The sequence below is a fragment of the Equus caballus genome, chromosome 14 (assembly GCF_041296265.1).
Source record: "Equus caballus isolate H_3958 breed thoroughbred chromosome 14, TB-T2T, whole genome shotgun sequence".
Lineage (NCBI taxonomy): Eukaryota > Metazoa > Chordata > Mammalia > Perissodactyla > Equidae > Equus > Equus caballus.
In genome coordinates, this window is record NC_091697.1 from 76,583,208 (window position 1) to 76,609,989 (window position 26,782).

The window sequence follows — 26,782 nt, forward strand, 5'->3', positions numbered from 1 at the left end:
AGAATTAACAAGGTTCATTTATACAGCCTTCTCAGCCCTAAATTCCGTCTCTGGTGATGACGATGTCTTCTACTCTCCTGGTACACAGAGGGGACCTTCCACACAGGAAATTTATCACTCACTTTCAGGGGACAAAGGAGGCTCATTGTCCTTGCACTGGCTGTTTCTTGAACATGTTTAATTCAAAATAATCAATAAACCAACATGGCATATTTTGGGGTGACATTCTGAACTCCTACACCACGTTGAGTAGTTCTCTAGCATCAGTAAGAGAAAAATATTGGTTTTATTTCAACATTTTATTGAACTTTTTCATATTACACAATTTACTGAAAACATTTAAAATGCCAGTGAGACAAAAAAACTTAAACAAAACAAAACAAACAGATAAAACACCTCTTCTAGCTGAGGTAATATTGTATAAGATTCATTGCCAAATCACAAGTTTTTGTTACTTTGCTATACATCTTGGTACCATATTAATGATACGCAATGATTCAAAAGACAGACATCACAGATCCAGTTTATATTAGAGACAGTGCAATGTACTATTTGAAAAAGAAGAGAAAGCAGAAATGCCAAGTATCACTCAAATTCTAGTGCAATGTGAATTGTCACCAAAGGGATTTTGCTTGTATATTATTGAAATAATTAATTCAAATGTGGCTATCTTTTCAAGAGCTGGCAGAGTAGTCTTTTGTGTTCCAAAAGATCGAGTGAGCAAACTGAGGGCAAACATCCTCCACAATCTCAGTTGAAAAAACACCTATCGAAGCAACATGTTTTATTTTCTGAGCAGATGTATGAATACACAGATAGAAATATTTGTGCACAGATAGAAATATGAAGCATTTGTGCCCAATCAGGAAAGTGAGTGCTTTGTGTGGTTCTAACAAAGCCAGTGCTGAAAAGACAGCCGTGAATAGTCAGGTAGGTCTGCAAAAGTGGGCAAGACCTCCCACTGCTCCAGTTTTGCTTCTGAAAACACTGGCTAAATGATCAAATCCCCAATCCATAGCCATTTTGAAATTAGCTTGTTTTTACTATTTCATATTTAGGACATCTAGTGCTGGGCGTTTGGAGGCTTGAATAAATTTTATAAACCTGGGGATTATTTTTCAAGGTCCCATAGAATAGAGAAGGGTGTCTCAAGGGAAAGAAGTTTATTAACAGATTTTGTAAATCAATTAATAAATTCACTTAACATAGTAACTTAATATTTACCAGGTGTTTCAGTTTTTAATTCAATTGCTTTCAGACTATTCAACTCAAATTAAGAAACCTTACAACGTAAGGCAAGCATATTACACTTCAGCTCCATGGCCCAGATGTGGCTTATGTGAGAGGACCAGTGGGCCCGTGGAACCTTCTATCAGAACCTTATTCATCTATTATCATCTTAAGAAATGTGGCCCATGGAAATTCGATTTTGGCACCCATACGCTAAAGAAATACAACACTTTTAAAAGAGAGAAATAGCATGCCCAATGTTTATTTCACTTATTCCTTTCTAAACTCAGTAAAACATATTTGGCCAGCACTTAATTTAGAGATTTTATTTCAACTAATTTGGAATGGCAGTAAAAAAAATTAGTATTTTACTTGCCACATTTCAATTTTTAAAGTTACTTTGTATTCTTTCTTCAAAGAGAGAAGATAAGACCAACCTTACTTGTGTGTGGTTCAGCCTATCAGTCATGTAATAATCCCATAATGAAAAAGATTTATGTAACTGAATCTTCATGCTAATTTCCATCAAATAATCTTGAAATATCTAATTGTTAGCTAGATAAAGGATCCCAGAGATTTCCACTAGTAAGCACTTGATTCCATTCGTATCCTGTTCTAGAAATTTTCAGGTTACTCTTGTCTGAAACCATCTTCTTTTTTGATTACAATAAAAATGAAAGGTTTTTAGGAAGCTGGACATATTATAATCATCTAAAAATTTACTTAGCAGTTCAAAAGCAATGCAAACGGTTTAAATGCCGCAGCTTGGACAAAGTAAACCAAAATCTAAAAGAGTAACCATAAACTACAACGTGATCAGTGCTGTTTAATTTTATTTCCCCGCTCTTGGTAGAATTTAAAAACGGAATACTTAGTGTTTTAGTAATTAAACACACACACACAACACAAGATAGTGGAGAGAGTTGCTACTTATATTCCGTTTCACACTTTTTGGATTTCATTTTTTGGTTCCAACATTATTAATCACAAAAAGTAATCATTTCGCCGACATTTAGCAAGTACAATAAATCTCAGTTTGTATGCATCCTAGGTTGGACAACATCAGTGCAAAAGTCATCACACCTCAGTGTGCTAAACGGTTCACAGTAAAACTGTGATCACTCATCACAGGAGGAAATGAAACTTTAAAATGTTCGATGATGGATCAGTCAAATGCCTATCGTTTTACTAGACAAAGAGCCTCACTACCAAATTCAATCGAGGAACAGACAGAATTTTTTTAACAATTAACAATTTTTTTGCTTGCTATTTGTTGAAATTTACTTCTTTTCCTCATTCATAAAAAGCAAGGATAAACTTCCTTTAAGGTTTGTACTTTTTCTTCAATATTCATCCAAACAAGTCTAAATAAAAGGCAATAAGGATGAACCTGCTTTCCCCTTTATGTATATGTAGTTTGGAGAGCAAAACTATAAACAAAAACTGGAAGAAAATAAAAACTGAAGCCATTATTTAATGATGACTATACGGAAGGCAAGAGGCATAAATTCCCAGGTGAATTTTAATTGTGTCTCCTTTAAAGACAAGTCATTCAGAAATGAAAGGCAAGTGACGTTCCTTTAGTGCACAATTTGTAAATGTGTAAACAGTAATGGTTGTCATGATTATTTTATATTCTATCTCTGTTAAGAGCGGCTTGAAAAACAGCCTCATAATTCGCATAACTAGGTAGGCAAATTAAACTTTATAAACATATGATGAATTTTAAGGTGCTGGCATTGAAATGCTGGGTTTGGATATGGACAAGTATGCTGTTTGCCTTAAATCTTTTGGGTACCTTGGCTTTTAATGTTTTATAATAAAGCAGAAAGTACATGACTTCATTTTATGCAATAAGCTGATCTAAGAGTGGAAAGTTTGTGAGGATGAAGGGAATTCCAAGTTATATGTGTGTACATAAATGGCTTTATACAATAATACAGCCATTAAAAAGCTATATGGGGACAATGCAATTTAAAATGCTTCAACTCCTGCTTATAGCTTGTCAAATCTAATCCTTCTCGTCTTTTTCATTGATAACATAATATTAAGGATGACATACCAATGTCAATCTAGAAGGTGCAATAACGTGAAAAGTGTTAAAGTCAGATGGAATAAATTCAGCTCTGTGAAATTTTGTTATATGTTTGTTGACAAATTTTTGCTTCTGCCCAACATCATTTTTAGCTCAGCATGAGTGCTATACTAGTTAGAATTTAATTCATGAGTGTTATTTTTATTGAATTTTCAAATTTGGAATACTTTTGATCCAAAATATATACCTGTCTTAAAAAAAAAAAAAAGGGAAGAGTCAATGTAATTAGCATGGGCTTTTTCTACCAGTTTCACTTTCTAATCCATATCCCCCTCCAGTATTTCACTTTTGTCCTTCATAATTTCATAACAAAGTATCCAGATTATGTCTTTTAGACTGTCCAGGAACCTAAATCTCAAACACTATTTTGAAGAAGTGTAGAGTAAATAATTTTGGTAATCTGTAAAACAGCTGCATGCAGTGTGTACTGTATTATAACAGCACCAAACCCTTTATAAAAACCCAGCATTCCTTCCTCCTGCCTTATGGTATTGATACAGTCTCTCATCCCCTCATACTGTGTATTAATTGGAAGCACTTCATAGCCAAGGTCTGTGTTGTCAATTATTGTGCGTGTTCCTTGAATGTGAAGGCGGTGCAAAACTGTTTCCAGTGGGTAAAGTAAAACATCAGAGCAAAGACTGGCAGCAAAGTTAGCAATAAGTTCTGGAAAATAAGCATCCAGCATACTCTGTACCGGGCTAGTGCTCTCAGCTAGGTGGCTGTTACAAGTCTTTCTCTTCAGAATCAGTAGGACAAACTTCTGAATGGCTGAGCTGATGATGTAATGAAGAAGCCCGTGCAGCACCGTAGGGAGGACCAAGGAGAGCAGCGGCAGCAGTCGTTTGCTATGAGGCACTCCCAAGCCTATCACTCTTCCAATTCCTTCTTTAACACATTCCAAAATTCCAGTATTATCTCGAATTATCTCACTCTGAAATAAAAAGGAGGAAATGAATAAAAGTTAACATTTGCTTATTTTGCCACAAAAAAGGACCTCCTTTTAGGTTCCTTTTAAATCTTAATTTGCTGACTAAAGAGGAAAAACATAATGGTTTGCAGACTTCAAATGTTATCTAGGCATTAAATTCTTTTTTCCAATGAAAATTTCATAAAACAGACAGCAGTGAAGCTGGGAGCTATTCTTACTGGGGGAGAGAAACTGGAGTGGAGAAGCAGAGGGGGACCTGCCTCGTTTCCCCACCCTCAAGAAGCTCCTTAGAACTCATTTTGAAAAGCAACAATCACGTGCCACCTAAAGAGGTAGTACAGTGCTTAGAGTTCTGAGGAATGGGTTGAAACTGCCTCCACTACTGACTGGTTACGTGACCATACTTAACTTCTCCTAAGAGTCAGTTTATCATTCTATAAACATGGGATTAGTGCTGCCTACCATTTAGGCACAGAGTTGCTGGGAGTATTAAATGAAAAAAGGCCTAGCACCCAAAAGGCACTCAATAAATGTCAGCCATTATCATCTGCAATCTCTCTGCCTTTTGATAATTTGGGGGACATGTATAACCAAGTTTGTCAAACAGATTACAGAAGCATGGACAGGCAGAAAAGGAACAGCTAAAAGGCCAATTTGGCTGCAGCAATGACTGAAGAAGAGAACAGTATAAAATGAAGTTAAAAAGGTAGTCAGGGGCCATATCATGTCACAGTGTACACTGGCTTCTAGTCCGATGGGAAATAACTGGTTGGTTCTAAGCAGAATATGGACAAGACATAATTTATGTTATACTGGCAGTTGTGCAGAAGAGAAGAGCAGAGGCTGAGAAACCAGTAAAGAAGTTATTGCATAATCCAGAAAAGATATGACAGTAGACAGGATTAGCAGGTAGCAATGGAGGTCAAGTGCTTCAATTGTGCTTTTATCCTAAAGTTACAGCCAACAGGAATTACTGGTGAATTCGATTTGGGATATGAAAGAGAGAATCAAGGAGGACCTCAAGGCTGTTGGAGAGGAAGTGGAGGAACAGCAGTGCTTTATACTGAGTTGGGAAATATTACCGGGGTAGCAATATGGGAGAGAAGATCAAGATTTCAGAAATGTTAAGTCTAAGGTATAAACTCCAAGTGGAATTTACAATCTAGACTACAAGGAAAAGGTCGAAGCTGGACATACAAATGTGAGAGTTTTCAGTAAGCAGAATATATTTAAAACCATGAGACAAAAATAAGCTCACTTAACCTAATCCATTTCCCTATTTCTGGCCCTCTTCCCACTCCAGACTACTTTTAATCCAGCAGCCAAAGAGATCTTAATAAAGACATAAGTTAGATCACATCACTCTTCTGCTCAAACACACCAAAGATTTCTCATCTCCCTCAAAGTAAAGGCCAAGTTCTTACAATGGTCTACAATGCCGTGTACCATCTCTCCCCTCTTACCCCTCAGACCTCATCTTCTCCTGTTCTCCCCCTTGCTTAGTTAGCTACCAGTATATTGGCCTCCTTTTTGCTTCTCAAACACATAAGATACAATCCTACCTCAAGGCCTTTGCACTTACTGGCCCTCCACTTAGAATGTTCTTCTCCCAAATATCCATGTAATTCTTACGTACAGACCTTTACTCAAATGTCATCTTCTCCGTGAGGTCTTTCCTGATCTTAAAAAATAGCAGCTGACCCTCCCCACCCATTACACATCTTAATTTCCCTGCTTTATTTTGTTCTCTTTAGCACTTAGCACCATCTAGTATACCTTATATTTATCTTCTCTATCTCTGTCTTTCCCACAAGAATATAAGTACTACGAGGGCAGAGTATTTTAGTTTGTCTTGTTTGCTGCTGTATGCCCAGGGTCTACAACAGTGCCTAATATAAGCTGGCACTCAAAAAATATTTAATGAGTTAAAAAAAATAAGCAGTTAAGGAAGATTAACTGGAAAGGTAAAATGAAGTCAATAAAAACCTTGATTTAATTTTATGCTGAGAAGTCTGAAATTGATCCCAGGGAATATGAATCAACATGGATCCTTAATCAGCATAGGATACAGTATTGCAACTTAAGAACAGTAATCTTAAAAGAGTAGAATGGACTTTAAAATGCAGGGACTAGAACAAGGATTCTCAGTGAAGAACACAGATCACTAGGAGGTTCATATTTAAGGGCTCCAGAAGATATACGTATAAATGCATATTTTTCAGGGGAAAGAATGTTGTCAAAGAGATCTGAGCTCCCCAGAAGGACAAAAAAGACCACTGAACATGAAGTAGGAAGAAAGAAGCTAATCTAATAAGCTGAGTGTATAGTAAAGAAGGGATGAGAAGAGCTGCCTATCAGTGGGGAGGAACAGACAAATCTCAGATACTTGTTGCAACTAGAAGTAAGAAAGCACGAGGCACGATGGATGAAAGAAATACAAAAATCAAGACTTTCCTAAAAACCAGAACTAAAGTTCTGAGTCTTTAGGGTAAAGATAGTAATAATACCATTAACAGAAAAGGAGAGGCTCAAAAGGAAGCTAATGAATTTTCAGGGAAATAAGATGAGATTATTTTTATGAGTTGAGTCTGAGGTAACAATGATTTGATTCACATAAAGATTAAAGTTAAAATGATTCATAAGAGTAAATGAGTTCTCCAGGATAGTGAATAAAGGATAAAATGCAGAGAGGGTCAAGGACTATGCCTTGGAGTACAACAGAAGAAATGGTAAAGAGGTTACTAAAACAAGAGGAAAATGTTTAAGAGAGTAGAAATCTAAGAAGGAAAAAAGGAGCACGGAAAATCAGACAAAAGGAGTCAAAAGGAGGCAGCAGGTGGAACCTGGAGCAGGAAAATAGGGGCTGGATGTTAGAGCCAGCCCTGATGGCCTAGTGGTTAAAGTTTGGCGTGCTCCACTTTGGCAGCCCAAGGTTCGGTTCCTGGGTGTGGAACCACACCACTTGTCTGTCAGTTGCCATGCTGTGGTGGTGGCTCACATAGAAGAACTAGAAGGACTTACAACTAGAATATACAACTATGTACTGGGGGGCTTTAGGGAGGGAAAAATAAAGAGGAAGATTGGCAACAGATGTTAGCTCAGGGCAAATCTTTCCCAGCAAAAAAACCCCCAAAAAACGAAAAACAAAACTGACATATAGTGAGCTGGGCACTTTACATAATTCATTTAATTTTTATAACTCAGTCATTAAAATACTATTCCCATTTTGTGGATAAGAAAATTAAGATTTAGAAATGTTAAGACATTTCTTTAAAGTCACAGATCTAATTTAAGTAGAGAAATGTGATTCTGACATGAGTCTAAAGGTAAAACTTGTTTCCCCCAGTATATCATGAGGTTTAGTTGTTTTTCCTTAAACAATTACCTTTCTGCTATTTTTTTCCTTATCTATAAAATGAGTATTTCTCACAGAGTTGTAACTGTGTAAACTGCAGCTCCATACAAAGATTATATCATTTATTTAACACAATGCCAAATGTAAGGGAAGAGGAAAGTATATTTGGTTAGCAAGATGTTTACTTCAGTTAACTGAAGTTAATTCTAAAAATAAATAAAAAACCAACAATGGGGCCAGAAAAGCAATTAAGTGGAAAAGATAATTAGAAGAGGAAAGGCTGATCCAATGAGGTTTCTACAGAGGGAACTCCGACATACGGAAGACAAGAAATCTGCTTGAGGATATGATGTTGGAGATAGAAGATAGGTGGTATACAAATAGTTGGCTTTTGTGTATAGGTGAAGTCAAAACTATCTTCACCTTACCGGTTTAAGCATAGGAATGACGGTATGGTGAGAAAGTACATTAATTCAATGTACTTGAGGTGCCACCATGTGGTTGGAAATAGTAAAACAATTGAAAACGCTAGCAGGAGATTGCTTTAGCTCTGTCGTAGTTAATACACCAAGCATCAAATGTTCCTCAGAAAGCATATTTAAAAAAAATGCTGTTAGTAAACTACCTACAGGGACTACCTACTCACTGTCAGGATGACTGCCCATCATGCTTTATGCTCAGGTAATTAGAAATTTATTGCTCTACGATAAGTCATAACCATTTGAGTTATACATGAAGATCTTAAAAAGTTGGAAAAACCCAACAACTATAGATTCTTTGTATTCAGAGCAAGTCATAGGCTGCATTCTGAAATATCCGTATAAGGAGTACAGCTGCCTATGGAAGAGATAAAAACAATTAAAACTAGAAATGTGAAGTAAGTTTGCAAAGGAAATACACACGCTGGCAATGTGCCTAGTATAAAATCTCTGATGTGTGGTAACTGTGAAATAAAAATTTTAGAAGGATACTGTCTTAAATTTTTCTGTTTTACAATCAGACATACACAATGTATTGAATATTTCAAAAAGCACTTTTTACCTAAAAAGTGACAATAAAAAATAGCTCACCTGTACTGTTTCAATTAGACTTGCTGAATAAAAAGGCATTGCCACCACATAGGTTAGGCTGTAGAAATTAAAACAAACTTATCAGTATACTGAAATAAGATGCTGACACTAAATTTTTAAATATCTACTTCAAGATATCAACATAATTTATATTCAAGCCGGAATGATATTTTTAAGCTTTCCAACTATTAATACCTATAGCCTAAAGACACTTCAGAGACCTGTAACATAGGATGCTTCATTCAACAAGTAGAGATGAAAAAAATTAAGTATTAACAGCATAGTCTGCAAAGAAAATAGATTTTATTTTAAACCAGTAGAATGTAGGCTCATTTAGGATTCACTGTTTGGAAATCTATCTGCACATAGCTAATGTAGCCTATAAATCTGATACTTAAAATTTAGGATGAGGGATTCATTCCATTGCTTGCCTTTTCTGCTATTATTCTATCTATTATCATTATCCATTCCCAGATTTCCCACCCAGCAGAGCTAAGCCAGTCTTCAATGGTGAGTGAAGTCCCCTTTTATTATTAAGAAACAATATTGTACAGCTTTGCAAAGTTGTTTCCCATCACCGCTAATTTACACAAAGTAATATTACAACCTTGCAAGCCTGCAAAATATAGTTACATGAAATAATATCAAGGTGGGACTTACCTAACCCTATGGGCCAGGTCCTGGCAAGGAGTGGTTTTCAAGGTGAATGGAACATCACTAAGTAATAATGTGCTGGAATGTCCCACAGAGGGAGCCAGCAAGCTGGGGGGTTTCCAATTCACAATCTTCAAAAAAAATTAAAAAGTGAAGAGTAAAAGTCTAATCTATAAAAATCATCAGTGTTGTAAAATCACTAAGCGCCTTTAGGACTACATTTTAATGACACTAAGGTTTTGAGTTTGCTCATCTTCATATAAATATATTTGTATCAGCTTAATACTAAAATAATAATGATAATAATTTTCTGGGCAATTTGGGTTAAACAAGTTGAAGACCTTTGCTATTTCCTAAGAACATAAAGAAAAATTAGGTTGTGATTTCAGCTTTTTAAATTAGACATATTTTAAAGACAATAAATATTTCAGGATTTTATTCCTAAACTCTATGTTACTTGTCTCTTGAAGTTCTGGTCCCACAAATATTTTATTGCTCTAATTTCCTTCAGCATACTTATTTTACAGGATTTTATTTCCAGTTCTAAAACTATAAAAATTATGGAAATTTTCAATACAAATGCCTCTCTGATACTTACGATTTCAGTAGAAGGTGCTCTCCTATTCGTTTAGGATTCCATTTATGCGAAATCTCCCTAAAAAATAAATTTAAATAAAACAAAATCCATGTTATTTAAAACATCTTGAATTAGTCCAATTTTCAAAAAGGTAATCAATTTTTTTTAAAAAAATGTGTAGGAGAAATATATTCTACTGGTGAACAGTTTCCTTTCTGGGACACACTTCAAACAACTGTAGTGGTTTGAAAAGAGAAAAAATATACAAGGTGCTTTTATATGTGCTGATAGAAGGGGCTGACAGAGGAGGAAGAGTTATAACTGGTTATAAAAATGAACATGAGAAATTAAAAGAGGAGATATAAAAATTATAGCCTGAGGAAAAAAGAATGAATGAGGAAAGGAAAGGGAAACAAGGAATAGAAGAAAGGAAGAAAAAAGCTTCAAGAAGAGTGTAAGAATGAGAATTAAAAACCAAAACAAAATTAAGCAACTGTAAAGCAGAATGACACATTACATTTGTGTAGCACCTAATTTCCAAAGTGCCTTTAATTGTGAGGACATTAACTTTTTGACCTTCATTATATTCTGCTATCTTTCTGAGCACCTAGTATGTACCAGGCACTGTGCAAATTGCTTTGTTAGATTATTTCTAACCCTGACAATGATCCCCTTACCCCCATTTCACAGCTGAGGAAACAGGCTCAGAGAAGGTTCAGAATTGACCAAAGCCATACAACTAGTTAGTGGCGGAACTGGGTTCTAAACCCGGGTCTCTGAGTTGAAGTCTGCCCTCTCTGCCTGCACTGCCTCTCACCTCATTTGATACACGAGGGAAACCTGTGAGATAAGCAGGTATGGTCGCATTTGTTTTATTGATGCGAAAAATGAAGGTCAAAACGATGTTCAAAGGAGACGGGCAAATGCCAGGTCTGGAGCTAAGGTCGAGGACTGTGCGTGTCTTGCTAGTTAGGTTACCTTGGGAAACCAAAAAGAAAGAAGGAAAAGAAGAGAGGCAAACTGAAAAAAGAACAAAAAGGGAGAAAGTTATATCAAGAGAAAAGTCAGAAAGGAGAAAAGAGCATGGAAAGTAAAGAAGGAGGCAGAAAAAAATGAAAAGGCAGATAGAGGGTATGAGGGGGGAGTAGGGAGGGATAATAGAGAATAACAATAACAACAACAATAATAATAACAGCAGAATAACAGGGAGGGAGGTGTAAACTAGAGAGGAGTCTCGCTGCCACCTGCTCCCCTCATGAAATTGGCACCCACTGCACTATGGCCACGGTGGAACCTGAGAAAAACATTTTCTATTTGAAATGAGTGAATAAGACAAATGTAAGGAGACAAAGGAATAAATACATTTTATATTAAACAGGTGAAGAAAATGAATCACTAATAACATAAGCACTCTAAAAACAAACAGTACAGTTATAGCATGGGTGGTATGCAAACTTCCCTACATTTTTCTAAGAGGCTGAAAAGTCTGCAGAGAAACTTTAGACAATACAACAACCATCTCTGATTTATAAGACCTTAGAGAGCCTTCTGGGTCACATTCTGGTTAAATTAGTACTAGAATACTATAATTATGCCTGAACAACCATAGAAAAATATAGCTGGAATGACATTCAGTGATTAAGAGAAAAAACGGAAAAAAGATTAGGCCTTCCATGTTACTGATGGTGACTTTATGATTATAAAACAAAATATGTTTTGTGAATGGCTTGTGAATCAACTGGGTACTACTATTACTCTTATCATGGCCTCAGAAAGTATTACCACAGGTGATTATGACATTGATTTTAAGCATGAAGCTGTCATTAACATTATGAACAGACGGGTCTGTAAGCGGTGTTTCTGTAAGGACGGGGTCACGTCTCCTTTGAATATAATACTAATTACAACTGCCGATTCTTTCTTTTTTTTTTTTTTTAAGATTTTCTTTTTCCCTTTTTTCCCCAAAGCCCCCTTGTACATAGTTGTGTATTTTTAGTTGTGGGTCCTTCTAGCTGTGGCATGTGGGATGCCGCCTCAGCATGGCTTGATGAGTGGTGCCATGGCTGCGCCCAGGATCTGAACTGGCAAAACCCTGGCCTGCTGAAGTGGAGAGTATGAACTTAACCAGCTGGCCACAGGGCTGGCCCCACAACTGCCAATTCTTAAGATCATTAAGGTAAAAGAGCTAAAAATGAATTTAGAATCAAGACATAAGAAAATTGAGACTCTCTTCCTTGTATCTGTTCTCTACTCTTTTATAAAATAAAACTTATTGCCATAGCTCTAGAAATTTAAATTAGCACATTTAAATGCTTCAGGAAACAGTCATGTTAAAATCTACTTGTGAGTAAATCTTTTTATATTTCATTATCAAATATTCAAAGCAAATGTATTTACATATGTAAATACATTACATATGTAAATTACATATTACATACGTAAATACATTTAATTCACTAATTTTACAAGAAAAACTGCCCTTCAAATGAGCAACAAAAATTAAGAGAAGTGGCTTGCTTTTTCTCAAAATAGTTTTCCATTTGATAGATTAATATACATCCTCCCATGCATAATCAATATACAAAAGCAAAAGAATTTTTAAATAACTCTATATTTAAGCAGTCTTTACTTTCCACTGTCTCTCATTTTCACAGGCTAAACTAGCTGCCCTCTTAAAAAAAAAATCTTCCCTTAACCCAGCTCAAACCCCTCATCTTCCAGCTACTTCTCTTCACTTCTCCTCTTCACAGCCAATCTTCTACACCTGCTATTTCCATGTCCTAACTTCCCACTTACCTCTGAATCCACTTCAAACTGGCTTCAACTCCATCATTCCATAAAAACAGCTCCTGCCAAGGTCCCCATGACCTCCATGTCACTAAATCCAATGGACGTTTTTAAGTCTACCTAATTTGCCCTTTCAGCAGCCGTCTGGCACTCATGTTCCCCTCTCCTTCTTGAACCACTCTGTCCCAGTACTCCACTATCCTATGCTCTTCTGGTTTTTCTCCTCTCTTCTGGTGTCTACTTGCAGGAGCACTTGTTTTAACCAAGTCTAACTCCCTAATCTGGAGTTCCTAAAGGCTCAGGCCCTTTCCTTTTCTTCTTTTACACGCTATACACCTTCCCTAGGCAATCTCATCCAAGATGATGGCTTCAAAACCTCCCAAATCTCTTATCTTCTGTTTAGACTTCTCTGTATGTCAATCTTATACATCATCTGTTTACTGACAACTCCACCTGGATATGGCAAAGCATATGAAAATGAATTTGTCCAAAATTAAACTTATGATCTTTCTTTCCTACTCTTAGACTCTTTTAATGTTCCCTATTTAGAAACTATTGATCAGAAAGGAAATCTATTGAGTTGGAGAAAGATTTCATTGTGTTTAAAATAAAATGTGTTTAAAGTCAGTGAATTCAGAGGAGTTATTAGGAAAACAGACAACATGAGGAGAAAAACTGTACGATGCTTATATTAGTTCAACTGCAAATGTGAGATGTCAAACTAAATTGGAGTTCAACCATTGGGTTCTGTGAGAGGCTAAACTACGCAGGTAGCCTCGGTTACAGGTGTTTCTTATGTTAATGATTTGAGAAACACCACCCGAAAAGTAAAGGGTACTTCTGGGTAGAGCGACAGATAACCTAACTCACTCCACCTGGGGGAAGGTTGGCAGAAGGATTTGGGAGAGGTCTGGGCAGAGATTAAGGAAGAGATCACAGATGATGCTCTAGGGTTATATACATATTTTTAAAAGTAATAATACTGAAAAACTATAAGCTTGGTGACTTAATGGGCACCATAGACTTGCTCTTTTTCTCTCATAATCACTATTAAAAAACTAAATATTGGCGAATCGATAGCGTCTCACCTGTTGGACCGAGTGATCACTGTACAACTGAGGAAGCTCAGTCTAGGAGACCCTAGAGCTCATCCTCCTCATACAGTAACTTCGGTGAATTGCTCTGGGTTACTGCTCTGCTGCCTTGTCTGCTATGATCTTGATTTCCCCCAAGAAAGCTCAACTCTACCCAAAGAAGTTAGAGTTAAAAAAAAACAGTTTACATTCCACTTCAAAGAATGGCTTTATTTGACATCCAGTTACACAAGCGAAAATCCTAGAAGTCATCCTGGACACTTCCTTCTCTATCATCTACCATCCCTAATCCATCACCAAGTTCCACCAATTTTACCTAAATATATTTCAAAATTAACCCCGTACGTCCATTTCAGAAGATACCACTCTGGTCTTAGCCACTATTATTTCTCACTTAGCTTATTGTTATAGCTTATGAACATGTATCCTTTTATCTACTCTGATCCTCCCGTAATCTTTTCATCTCCAATTACACTGACCCTTGAAAAACATAAATCTGATCACATCATTGACCCCTGCTTAAACTCTCCAATATCCTTAAAGCAGCCTACAAGGCCATGCATATAGACTGGCTCTTACCTACGTCTTCAGCACTCTCTCATACTGCTCTCCATCTTGCTCTCTGAGCTCCAGCCACATGAACTTCTCTCAGTTACTCAAATTCTCCAGATTCCCCTGCCACACTGTCTTTACATCAACTGGTCTGTGCCTTCTCATCACCACTCTGATCTCAGCTTAAGTGTCATTTTATTAGGGACATTGTTCCTAACCCTTCAATACTCTCATAGAACCATATTATTTTCCTTCCGAGAACAAATCTCAACTGGCAATTATTTATTCATTACCGGGATTATTTTACTTATGTCCCTTACACTAGATTCTATGCTTCATGGTCACAGGTACCTTTTGTTTCTTCTCCTCAATGTATACCTGATTTCCAGCATAGGAACAAACACACAGTAGGTACTCAGGAATATTAGCTAAGTAAATAAATGAATTAATGAGTGGGATGGATTTATCACCAAAATTATCCAAGTAGAACACAACAAAGGTAATCTTTTGTGTCTTCTTTAATAAGGTTCAAAATGACCAAGAGAAAATACATACTCACACAATTGACATGTCCATATGCCTGTAGAGTAAGAAAGTTAGATACTAAAATATAATAAAATTCTGTGCCTTTCCATTCCCATTTCTCTTTCTCCTTCTCTTCAACCTGAAGTTAAAGTTACTATTTCATCTCTGCTTCAGAGAAATGGTGTTACTTGCCTAGGGTCCCAGAAGTAAAAAGTGGGGTAGCCAGGACCAATGGTGTTCTCACTGCAAATACAGAATTCTTTACACATTACCATATGGAAATTTTGGAATTTTGTTAAATTTTTATAGAATTTTGTGTTTGTGGGAGAACTTCAAGAACATTTGATGACAAGTACTAACTATTGATCTTATTCTGTGATATAAAAAGCAATAGGGTGAATAAAGTTAGCCAAGAGCAGGAATTCAGATTTTTTAAGTATGAGAGGGGAAACTTTTAGCTGGCCAAATGTTTTGTTTTGCTTTTAACATTTAACAAACCTGTGTTAAAAGAACTTCAAGACTATGAGGTCCTTTCAAATCAATCACATTGGCAAAAAGCCTGATATCAGTCTCTCTTGCTTTCATTTTCTTCCCTAGAAAGACTGAATTCCAAGATTGAGACACTAGTGGCAGTACCTTCAACTACCTCACTTCCTTGTCAATCTAGAGATTCACCCTGCCAGGGGCCAACTTTGGATTAACAAACCATTCTAAGTCTTTAATACTATCCCTGAGATATAGTATTGATAGGGAAAATCACAAAGTCCTGCCAAATAGCACCTAAACCAATTTATGATTTCCAGTATTATCTATTAACATTCCTTTCATATTCCTTGTAAGGTTCCCTTTCTGTTATACATAGTTGTGACTGTCCCAAACATTTAGGATGCTTTTCTACTTCGACTCTAATGCTCATCCTTCTTTTACCTAATGACTGTGTATCCTGTTTCAGAGAGAAAAACAGACCCAGAAGCAAATTCCCCAACTTCTCTACCCTCCCCCTCCAAATGTATCTACAATTCTAATTCTCCTCTCTTGGCCTCTAGGACACTATTGTTCTATAGCTTACTGCTATTTTCAGTTTGTTTTGTGAGCATCTCTTATTACTCCCCTCAACTACCTCTCCTACCACACATGCAGGGCACACACATGTGCAATCATACATTGTCCAGGATTCTGTCCTTGGTCCACTTTCTGTCATTTAGTCTACATTTTCTCTTTAGGGAAATTCATCCATCCTAATGCTTCGACTGCTACTTTTATGCCACAACTTTCAAAGCTAGGCCTCCAACTTCAAATTTTCTCTAAGACTCTGATCCACAGTTCTAACCACTTATTAGATAGGTCCCCTTATATGTCTTGCAGGAATCTCACACTTCACTGTTGAAAGTCAGATTCCTTATCTTCTTTCCTAGTCCAACTTATTCTTCTTCACGAATATGCCAACTCGATTCCATTCTAGAAATCTAGTCACTGCTGACAATTCATTCTCCCATACCTCCATTCCCAATCTATCACCAATTATTAATTATATTCCAGCTCATCCCCTTCTGTTCTATTCTACAGTTCAGAACCTTCTAAGTCTGGCCTAGATTACTATAACAGTTCTCCAAGTCTCTGTCTACACAGTCCTTTTATTTACACTGCCACTTGAGTATATACTTCATCAAAGCACTCATGTACTAAAAGAGAAACAAACAAAAAAATCCTTAGATTCTCAACTCCATAGAGAATAAAGCCTAAGTCCCTTACAAAGGCACAACCATGCTTCAATCTAGCATCTCAGCCTCTTTTCCTGTTATTCCACTCCATACATGCCCAATATTCCAAGCACAAGACATTTATTATCTAGATCTTCAACCTCCATAAAACTAGGCACATTGTCACCTCGACTTGGAATGCTCTCCTTCTCTGCCAAGTCAATTCCTACTCATTCAAGATCTGGCTCAGATTTTAGGTCTTTTGTGAAAGCTTGCCAGTAACTCCATGTAAAGTGTCCCTTGGGCTCTGAAAGGACTTTAATTACAGCACTAATCACAGTGTACTATAATTTGCTTACATGTGTCTCCTTCACCAAATTGGCTAAAAGTGCGAGAATTGTTCACATACTCATGTTTGTTTCTTAGTTGACAGTTGCTAACACATAGCAGTTGGAGCTGAAAGACATATCTCAATAGATACCAGACCAGGAAGTACTTTCTGTATCATACACTAATTCAATAAGACATAATTAATTAATTAAACTTTATTCTCTGTTTCTTCTCTTAGTTACTTCAGGCAAGTCATATTCAAGGTATGTTTAGAAACTATCATATTTTCTAATTTTTTAATATGAATCTAATATTGAGAAAATGCCAAAAAAGGTACCTTGGTAAAGGTGTGAATTCACTGATTATTCCCTCTGCTCCAAGTGTGACTCCCTGGACAATAAATGTACTTCCCATTCCTTTCCAAAGGGCCCTTGGTCCCTAAAATGAACAAAATTTATTGTTATTTTTGTTAACACCTAAATAAGAAACACAAAAAAGGTCTTAATAAAACTTGACTATTGAATGTTTACTGATATTTTCCAATAAGGCATTATTCTAAAGCACATTTCAGTAGAGAACTACAACTAAATTAATTCCTATCATTATTTTAATGTTTGCCAGGTGGCCAATGTTAGGCTAAGATGAACACTGCAATTAGCTAAATATCTCTAATATAGATTAAATATCTCTAATATTTAATTAATTTTAGCAAGGTGTGAATTCATTGATTATTCAGTGACATCAAACAGGTGTCATTACCGTGTTACATTAGTTTTAGTATAAGAATTAAGATATTTTTATTAACCAAATTAAAAGGAATGATTGTTGCTTTAATTATTACTAAGGCCAAACGGTACTTTTTCTTTTTGATTGGCAGCTGAGATAACATCTGTTGCCAAACTTTTTTTTTCCTTCTTCTTCTTGCCAAAGTCCACCAGTACATAGTTGTACATTCTAGTTGTAGGTCCTTCTGGTTGTGCTATGTGGGACGCTGCCTGAGCATGGCCTGATGAGTGGTGCTAGGCCTTTGCCCAGGATCTGAACCAGTGAAACCCTGGGCCATGGAAGCGGAGCACGTGAACTTAACCACTTGGCCATGGGGCTGGCCCCCAAATAGTACTTTCATTATAAACAAATTTAATGAATCTACAGACTAATTCTCACCTGAGTTTTGTTGAAGCTGTACATAATATTGATGACTGTAAATGGAGTGAGATGATAATGTCGAGCGTGGTAATTAACCTGTAAAAAGAGATATTTCATGATGATTTTCTCTTATTTTGTCAAGAAATAACGAGGCCATGAAAGATACACAGTGGAGTCACATCATAAAAAAAGTTCAATTCTAAAGTCAGCATAAATTACACATAAGCAAAATTACTATTGAAAATGCTTTAAATAACTTATTAAAAGTACAGTACATATGGTTAAATAAATACAATTCTGAAGACCAATGCACAATATACATAGTAATCTAGACTATATAATAAAAAAGTCCTTGGTGTTTGATATTTAAGTTTCCTTAAACACTAGAATTACATTCAGTGTGGCAAAACACCCATGCCATTTAACACACAGGAACCACAAAGAACTCAGGGAATAGGAGATTCGTGTCCCCAATGGCAAGTATTTTTCAAACTATACACTACAGCAATTGGTAAATTATTAAATCAGTAAAGAGGGTCAGAACCAATACTTATTAAGTGAAATAATAAAAAAGAAAGTATCAGAATGCATCACACATTCTGAAGGTATTATTTCATAAAAGATTTTTTTAAGTTACTCATATATATGTAAACACTGGATCCCAATGTAATATTGATATAATGTAAAATATGTCTGAAATTTACTCTTCTGGGCCATTTATACTGGTCATGCTATTTAAATGGCTATTTCTCTCTATATACTTATTTTTTGGCGCTAAGCATGAACAGCTTAATTTGTAATTATTTATATCCTTTCTAAATCAATTTTCAAAGATAAGTTATATTACAGGACTTCTGCCACAGTGTGGTCCACCGACCCCCTGAGGGCCTCATTACCCTTTCAGGAGATTGGCAAGTTTAAAATTATTTTTTCAATACTAAGACATTATTTGCCTTTTTCATTATGTTGACATTTTCAATAGTGCAAAAGCAATGGTGGGTAAAATTGCATGGATCAAAGCAATGGCACCAAAATATATTTTTGTACTTATTGTATTCTTTGTCCCACTCATTTGTAATGAGAAAAAGCCACTTTCACTAAAGAATGTCCTTGGTGAAGCAGTAAAATATATTAATTTTATAAACTCTTGACTCTTGAGTACACATCATCTAATTAACATTCTGTGTGTTGCATAATGAAGTAAGATGGCTGTCGAGGAAAAGCACTTGTCTGAGGGAGTTGCAAGCTGAACTAGCCACTTTTTTCATGGAACACCATTTCTTCTGGGAAAACTGGCAGACTATAGTTCTCCACCCTTGGGACAGACAGGTTTTTAAAAATGAACAAATTGAGCTTGATGACTAAAAAAAAAAAAAGGATAGTATTTGTTGCCAATGATAAATTTGAGTTTACCAGCAAAAATTAGAATGCTGGAAAACCTGTATCCACCATCAAGAGTTTACCAATACCGAAACACTTTTCCAGTGACATAAGTAGTGATTTTAATGATGGTGTTTTTTTGACACTGAGAATCAAACACAGTAACATTTGGAAGATCTATATAACTCAGTAAATTAATATTTTTCAATTAATCAATGCATAATATAACAGAATCATGCATGGGTAAAAAATCCATTCAACATGCAGTATAGATCAATAGATTTTATTGTTAATAGAGTATAAAAAGTTAATTGATGTGGTTTCAGACTTCACATTGCAAATAACCTTTAAGAAACTAGAATTTATTGAGTTTTGGTGTAGTATCAAAGAATATCTGCCAATTATCTGGAAAAGATATAAAATACTCCCATTTTCAAATACACATGAGTAGAAGGCTAGACTTTCTCACTTCTTTCAAAAACAATGCATTGCAACAGATGGACTGCAGAGGCAGATGTGAAAATCTGGCTGTCTTCCATTGTGCCAGACATCACAGATATTTGCAAAAAAGTAAAATAGTTATTTTTCACAAAAATGTTATTTATGTTACTATCTAAGGGTTTACTATTATTTTTAATGAATTAAAGAAATATATATTAAAATTTTCCCAGTTTTGATTTCTGAAACAAAATGAAATATTGATAGATATAACCTGTATAAACAAAAGTTCTTTGGTGAGCTCAATAATTTTTAAGACAAGAAATGTCAAAGACCCAAAAGTTTACGAACTGACATATTGTAGATTTTGGTACATTTCACATGGAATAAGGGTTACATGGTCTCAGTCATTTATCTGAGTTCTCTACTTCAAATTAGGGTTAGGATTACTGTTTTGAAGGTCACAGAAAGGACATTTACCTGACATTGGCGGCGGAGAACAATGCAAGGATGGGCCAGTACATTTTCTGTAAAGAGACTATATAAGAATAGTTTATATATATATAATACAGCCAAATTTAATTTACAACATATGTGTATCTGAAATTACTCTTGCTTGAAGAAACATGCATTATTTTAATCATACAGTATTCTTAAAAGTAAAAAGAAAAGTTTTAAATGCTAGACATGTTTGTCAATCATTCTACCAATAACAAAATTCAATATGAAAAGAATTAAAACAAGAATTGCAAACTGGTAAGCAATGGAAACAATATATAATACTAATATGTACAGTATAAAGATGAAACCACATCTCCGTATGCCTGATATGGTAAACTTCTTTCTCAGACAATTTAAATGCCCCTTTGCATTTTTTTCAGAAGATGTCCTATGAGCAAAGTTGCCACCAGAAGAGTCATCTGTTCTTCATAAACTCCATTCTATAAATTTTGATGCACTTTGTACTTGTTATAGGGATTTTAATGACCATGTTAACTGAGCACTATTTTATGTATCAAATATTTCTTCTGAAGTCATTTCTCACAAATTAATCACAACTGTGGGCTTAAGCACTAACTGTGACATACACACCCACTCACATATATTAAGAATCTATCAAATTAACAATAGCTTTAAGTATCAACGGTGAGGCTCACGAAAAATTAACTCTAGCAGAAGGAAAACTTCAATATACCAATTTTTTTTCTATTGATATTAGGATCCTCAGGTTTAATTATGCAAATAAGGTCTTTTCTTCATTAAAATATTTAAAACAATGAGCTATTCTGGCATGAAATCTAAGTCTTTGTGCCATGCCAATGTTTTTCAAACAGTATTCACTAAAGATCACATAATCAAGGCTGGATTAAAAAAATGGTCCTCATTAAATGCTAACTGTAAGCAAAATCTAGACTCTATGCTGCTAAATGTCTTGTTATAATTCAAATGTTTAGGGAAAATGTTCAATGCACAACTACTTTTTTTCAGAGAGGGAGATAAGATTAGATTTCAGATTTTATTTTATTCTTTGGGTAGACTCATGAAAGTTCTTACACTATTCCTTAAAAAATTATTGTGTGATTAAAGTTGAATGACTATTGTGTATCCTTATTGAAAAAAAATCAAGTTGTAGGTTTTAAATAATTTTTTTCTGCAAAATATTATTCAATATTTAATCTACTGCTCTAAAGAATCAGTCTAAAAGAAGCAATACTAATCATTTATTACTATAAATTACACTAAGGAAAAAACTTTAAATAAATTAAAAATCTTTAGATAAATCATTACCTTGCAAGTCCAATCCCAAATCCAGCAAATCTATTCAACTGTTCTAAAACAGAAGGAATAAGATTATTCATAACCAATACTTAGGTTTACTGTAAAAACAACAAAAAATATTTTCTTTTATTAACATGACATCCATTTAAACCTCAGATCCCAAAGTTGAACTCTCATGGTGCCAGACAGGTCATTTGAATGAGGGAAGGGCCCTGCTGGAGCCTCTGGCAAGTTGCAAGGTGCAGGCCTTCTAACGGCACAACTGCTCTTCAGCTCCAATTCACTGGTGCCACGCGGGACTGCGGACCCTGGGTTTCTACGCTGCGATTTTTCTAAAAGAGAGATTCTCATTTTTATATACTATCTTTCAACTTTAAAATACTGGCAACTATTTTAGAAAGCATTAAAACATTGTGTTAACATCATGTGGGCCAAATCCAACATGTTTGCATGTTGTTTGCAGGTCCAATCTAAGGGCTACCAGTTTTCCACTTCTGACTAGAAACAATTTAAGATGCTTTCTATAGGACGCTCTGACTGATGCTTAACACCAACTTTACCTATCGAGTTGTAAAATTAGTCATTCACTGTTACTGGTGGAGAGCATCTATGTTAAACTAATAGCAGCAAGAAAAACACCTCAAAATTATTAGACTGAAAGAGTACTTAAGGTAATGAAAATATGGGTAAATAAGGCTCTCTCCCTCTCTATCACCCCAAGTTCTAAATATTTTGAGAGTAAGTGGTTAATTAGGTCTCTGATATAGGCTACTGGGTATATCTGTGCTACTGTCGATGGCATTTCTATAGTCTTAGAAAAGTTTACAGCTGGAAACATTTCTATGCGTATGTCAAAACAGAAAAAAATTTTTCTCCTTGACTAAAAAAACTCAAAGTCATAATGGTGAAATATCACAACTCCAGGAGACTAGACATTAAATTTCAGCTATTATACAATATTCACAAGGTATGGATAATTTTTCTCTCTCTCTCCTCTCTTCTCCCATCTCCTCTCTCATCTCTGCTCTTTCAGATGAAGTAACGCCCTCAGTATTCCCTTACGGTCAGAACAAGGCCATGTAAACATGTCTCTGGGGAAACTATTTGGTTCACCCTTGCCTTGAAAAATGTGAAAGCTAGATAGAAGCTTCTTTAGCCCAATTAAGATCCTTTCCGCTTCTTCCTTTTTGTTGTACAGACCATCCCCTAATATTAACAGAAAATATCACTTGATATTTTCTGGAACGTGTTAGGAAGGTTTACTATTGGTAACTGTGTAAGTCTCTCAGGCTTCTATCCTCCTTGCCAAATTACATTCACCAGCCTCTTTGCTGTAAAAAACTCCCAAAAACCAAAAAACAACCCCGTGGTTTTATTAAGAGCACCTCCTCACTGTAACTATCAAAGCACAAATTATGAAAAGATAAAAGCATCAACTTTACTGCCAAAGAAAATAACTGTGCTGCAACCATATATGCATTTTGAATTATTTAATTTATAACTTTCCAGTACTCCTTTTGGAACCTACAGAAAGAAAACCAGGCAGAGTGAAAAGCTAATTGTAAGACACGCAGTAAGTCACTGATCCTCCTCCATAACCTCATTTGTTCACTAGACTATACTTAAAGTCCATTCCTCCCAGTTAATCCAAATCAAATAAACATTACTGTACTTCCAAGTCAAAATCAAAGAAATGAGAATAAAACTCAAGCCTAGAATGCACTTAATATTTAATGACAATCTATAATTCTAACAATTTCAGCGGAATAGGAAGAGGCAGCCACTACTTCCATTTTACGAATAAAAAAGATGTTAAGAATATCTACATCACTGTTGCAATTAAAGCACAGGTCTTCAGACACCCTACAGAGAATTAATCACGTCTTGATTCCAAAGTCTTATCTTGAAATTGTCTCGGTGTTTTTCACTCTTTAGTAGTGGAGGGTTTATGTCAAAAAAGGAAAGCAGGAGGTGGGAAAATATAGGAGTAGTTTGGCGATCTAGAAAACAGACACAACTCCTATGATTAAAAGGGAGGAAATGAGTATTTTTTAGCCCACTATGTGCTCCATACTGCACTAGGCACTACTCATACTTCATTTTCTTTAACACAAAGAACCCTACGAGTTATTCTTCTCTCCACCTTAAAGAAAACTGAGCCATCACAGAAGCTAAGAAGTGGTTTCCTAAGAGTGGTAGCGGCCAGGTTTGAATCCAAGCCTGCCTATGCTGAAAAACTTCTCTGTCCAGAACACAAAGATACAATTCACTAATCAAATCAAGGAAAGAGAGCTATGAGGGAATTAAGTATTGTTCACATATTCCCAGCAAACAGTAAATAACCCAATTTCCTTCTTTCTTGATTCAGGTCATGGATGTCACACTCCAAAACCCTTCGCACTTCCTCCCGCGCAGCCCCGAGCTAAGGCAGGTGTCGTTTTTGGAGGCGATCCCGGAGCGAAGTGTGCGACCAAGAGGGAGGAGGCCCGCTCCGGCGCAGAGGACGAAGGGAGGGCAGAGGGTGTGGCGCGCGCTAGGCTGAGAGGCACCGGGGGCGGGACCCTCGGCGCGGCTTCCGGGGTCCGCAGGCCGCGAGCCGCCGCCCCGCCACCCCACAAACCCCTGCTTTGTCACCCGCATCCCTCACCGCTGCTCTGGCCCGGCACTCCGCCGCCGCCGCCGGGAAACGGCTCCTCCGCGGGGCCCTCGGGCGGGGTGGCGGGGGCGGGCGCACCGTAGGGCGGGCTCTTCTCGCCCCAGTGCAGGTTGCGGCTCCCTGGGATGTCCGGGGGAGTGGTCACCCAGTGGCTCAGGTCCGACGCGGTGCCGTAGGACCTTGCAGGGAAAGCGCCGCCAAAGCCCTGCTCATCCCGGGCACCACCCCGATAGCCCAAGCCATCGAATCCGTCGGGGCGCCGCGGATGCATGGCACACGGGGCAGGATGAGGCGAGCCCACCCGGAGTCCACCAGCACTGGGGCCACCGCGACCTCGGACCACACAGCTTCGCCACCCCCGCCGCCGCCGCCGCCGCCGCCCCAGCGTCTGGAGAAATTCTGACAACCGGAAGTCACGTTGCAAACCCGGAAATCCGCCGGGCACGTGATCGAAGCCTCTTCCGGCGGCCATTAGAGACACGGTTGCTAGGGAGACGCGGCGGTTACGTAGGGCCAACCCTGAAAACTGTCGCCGTTAGCGAGGAAGTGGGACGATGACTGCGGGGTTAATGAAACATAGTACCAAAGAGATCCCGCAACGGATCGCGGGTGGGAGGTGCGTCCTGGATAAGACGAGATCGAATAAAGATGTTTCATTGAAGGCGATAACGCGTTGGTGGAGCCAACTACCTGAGCTCTCAACCAGAAATGCCCCGCTCCACACAAAGACCCCAGATCTAGGTCTTTTCTTTCCTCATTGGGCTAGTGCCTCTCCTGACACAAGGGAGCTATTAGAGGTTAGAGTTGCGGGGTGTTCGTTCCTTCCAGCTTTGCCTCCCGCACTTAGTATTTTCGGTAAAATCTATTGAGACATCTGGTTCGGCCCAGAACGCAAAGGTACTGTGGATGGCTAGAGCAAGCTTAGAAAAGAACGTCCGAGAGAAAAGCTCGGTCTTCCCCTCCCTCCCCCGCTCTCCCCACGACTATAAACTCCTCTCCAAGATTTAGGAGTTAAGTATTTTGCTTTTCTAAGGCCACAAAACAACTATAAATAGTTTTGTGTAGTTTCTTGTCTGGTGCACCTAAATCACTCCGGGTATTTAAATCTCAAGTGATATCGGTCAAAATCGGGACCATAGTTAAGAGGACTTCTAAAGAGAGTGCCCTGTTACCTATTTGCGTCAGCTCCATGGGCTCTTCAGGCAGAGTCGCTCTCCCTACATCTGATCGAGCCTACCATGGCTTTTTCCTGTGTCCCTTCTTCCTCACTGCACGTCCAGGATTCCGAGGGCCTTCGGAAGAGAATCCTGATGCCCGGCGCACTATTGTCAATCTTTCAGACGCGACCATTTATTTAAAGTGATAATCAACTTCAACTTCTTAAGTGGATGGACATTCTTAAATTGGGTTGTGATATGACTTGGGCATATGTATTGAGTCTCTCTCTGATTAAGTGTATCCAGTATTACTCGAGTACTAAAACCAAATTACTGGGTAACTAAAATCAAACTAGTTACTGGGCGTGGCAATACATATTTCTCTGTTTCTGAGGAATGATTGGCCCAAGGATGGGATTGGCTCAGGTTCAAGCTTATTGTTTGTTAAAAGGTGAAAGAGAAAAACGCCTGTGTGTGTGTGTGTGTGTGTACTTTTAATATGAAAACAGTGGCATCTCACAGTTTCACATCCACATCAGTGGAGAAAGGATGAATTATTAAAAGGAGGACAATTGGGTAGCCAGCTGAGGGGAGGAAACAATAACACCCCCTCCCCCCCCCAACACACTCAGAACTTACTCCCAATGAATTCCAGCTGTAATATATTTTTTATTTGCATTTTTAAAGATTGAATATTGGAAGAAAATAATAGGTGAATATTTTTCAACCAGTGGATTGGAAAACTTTCTAAAGGTGACAGCAAGGTGAAAAGCCAAGTAGGGCAAGACTAGTTAATTTCACCATATAAAATTTAAGTTTGTACATCGTAAACAAAAAAGGAAAAACATAGCAATCAAAATTCAGACATATCACAAAGTGAGAAAAATTACATTTTAACATGATTTAGACAATGAATCACTTTATTGTGTGAAAAAGAGCTCTTAATACATAAGGGAAAATCAGTAGAAATACAAACAAAGGACATGAGGCAATTCATAAAAAAAGCAATGAAAATGGATAATAGTTGTATGAAAATATCTGCCCTCTAACAATTGAAGAAAGGCAAATTTAAATAACTATCTTTCCTCTATGAAAATGACAATGTTTAAAAGGGAAATATACATTGTCATGCAAGGTGAGAGCAAAGTAGCTCTCATTCTTTTCTGGAGTGGTGTAAAATATAACAACTTTTTCATGCAAGGCAGTTTGGCAATACGTATCAAAAACCGTAAAAATGATTGTATTGTATCTTTTGACTCCTAAATCTTAGGAAACAAATATAGGGTGTGTATATTTACTTATGCACATGTTCATGACATAATTACT

General features: G+C 37.0%; 1 protein-coding gene across 2 annotated transcripts; it reads right to left on the reverse strand.

Annotated features, from left to right (window-relative positions):
• Positions 1 to 280: 280 nt before the first annotated feature.
• Positions 281 to 25,629, reverse strand: SLC25A46 (solute carrier family 25 member 46). 2 transcript variants are annotated; one of them, XM_014730735.3, is made up of 8 exons: positions 25,472 to 25,629; positions 21,653 to 21,695; positions 20,345 to 20,402; positions 18,065 to 18,142; positions 17,238 to 17,338; positions 9,934 to 9,990; positions 8,682 to 8,739; positions 281 to 4,259 (listed from the first exon to the last, which is right to left on the reverse strand). In XM_014730735.3, the coding sequence occupies exons 1-8, from the start codon at positions 25,488 to 25,490 to the stop codon at positions 3,681 to 3,683; spliced, it is 993 nt and encodes a 330-aa protein (XP_014586221.1). In that variant the 5' UTR covers positions 25,491 to 25,629; the 3' UTR covers positions 281 to 3,680. The 2 variants fall into 2 exon arrangements, with proteins under 2 accessions (XP_014586221.1, XP_023473659.2); XM_023617891.2 differs by lacking the exon at positions 25,472 to 25,629 and adding an exon at positions 24,291 to 25,190.
• Positions 25,630 to 26,782: the final 1,153 nt, after the last annotated feature.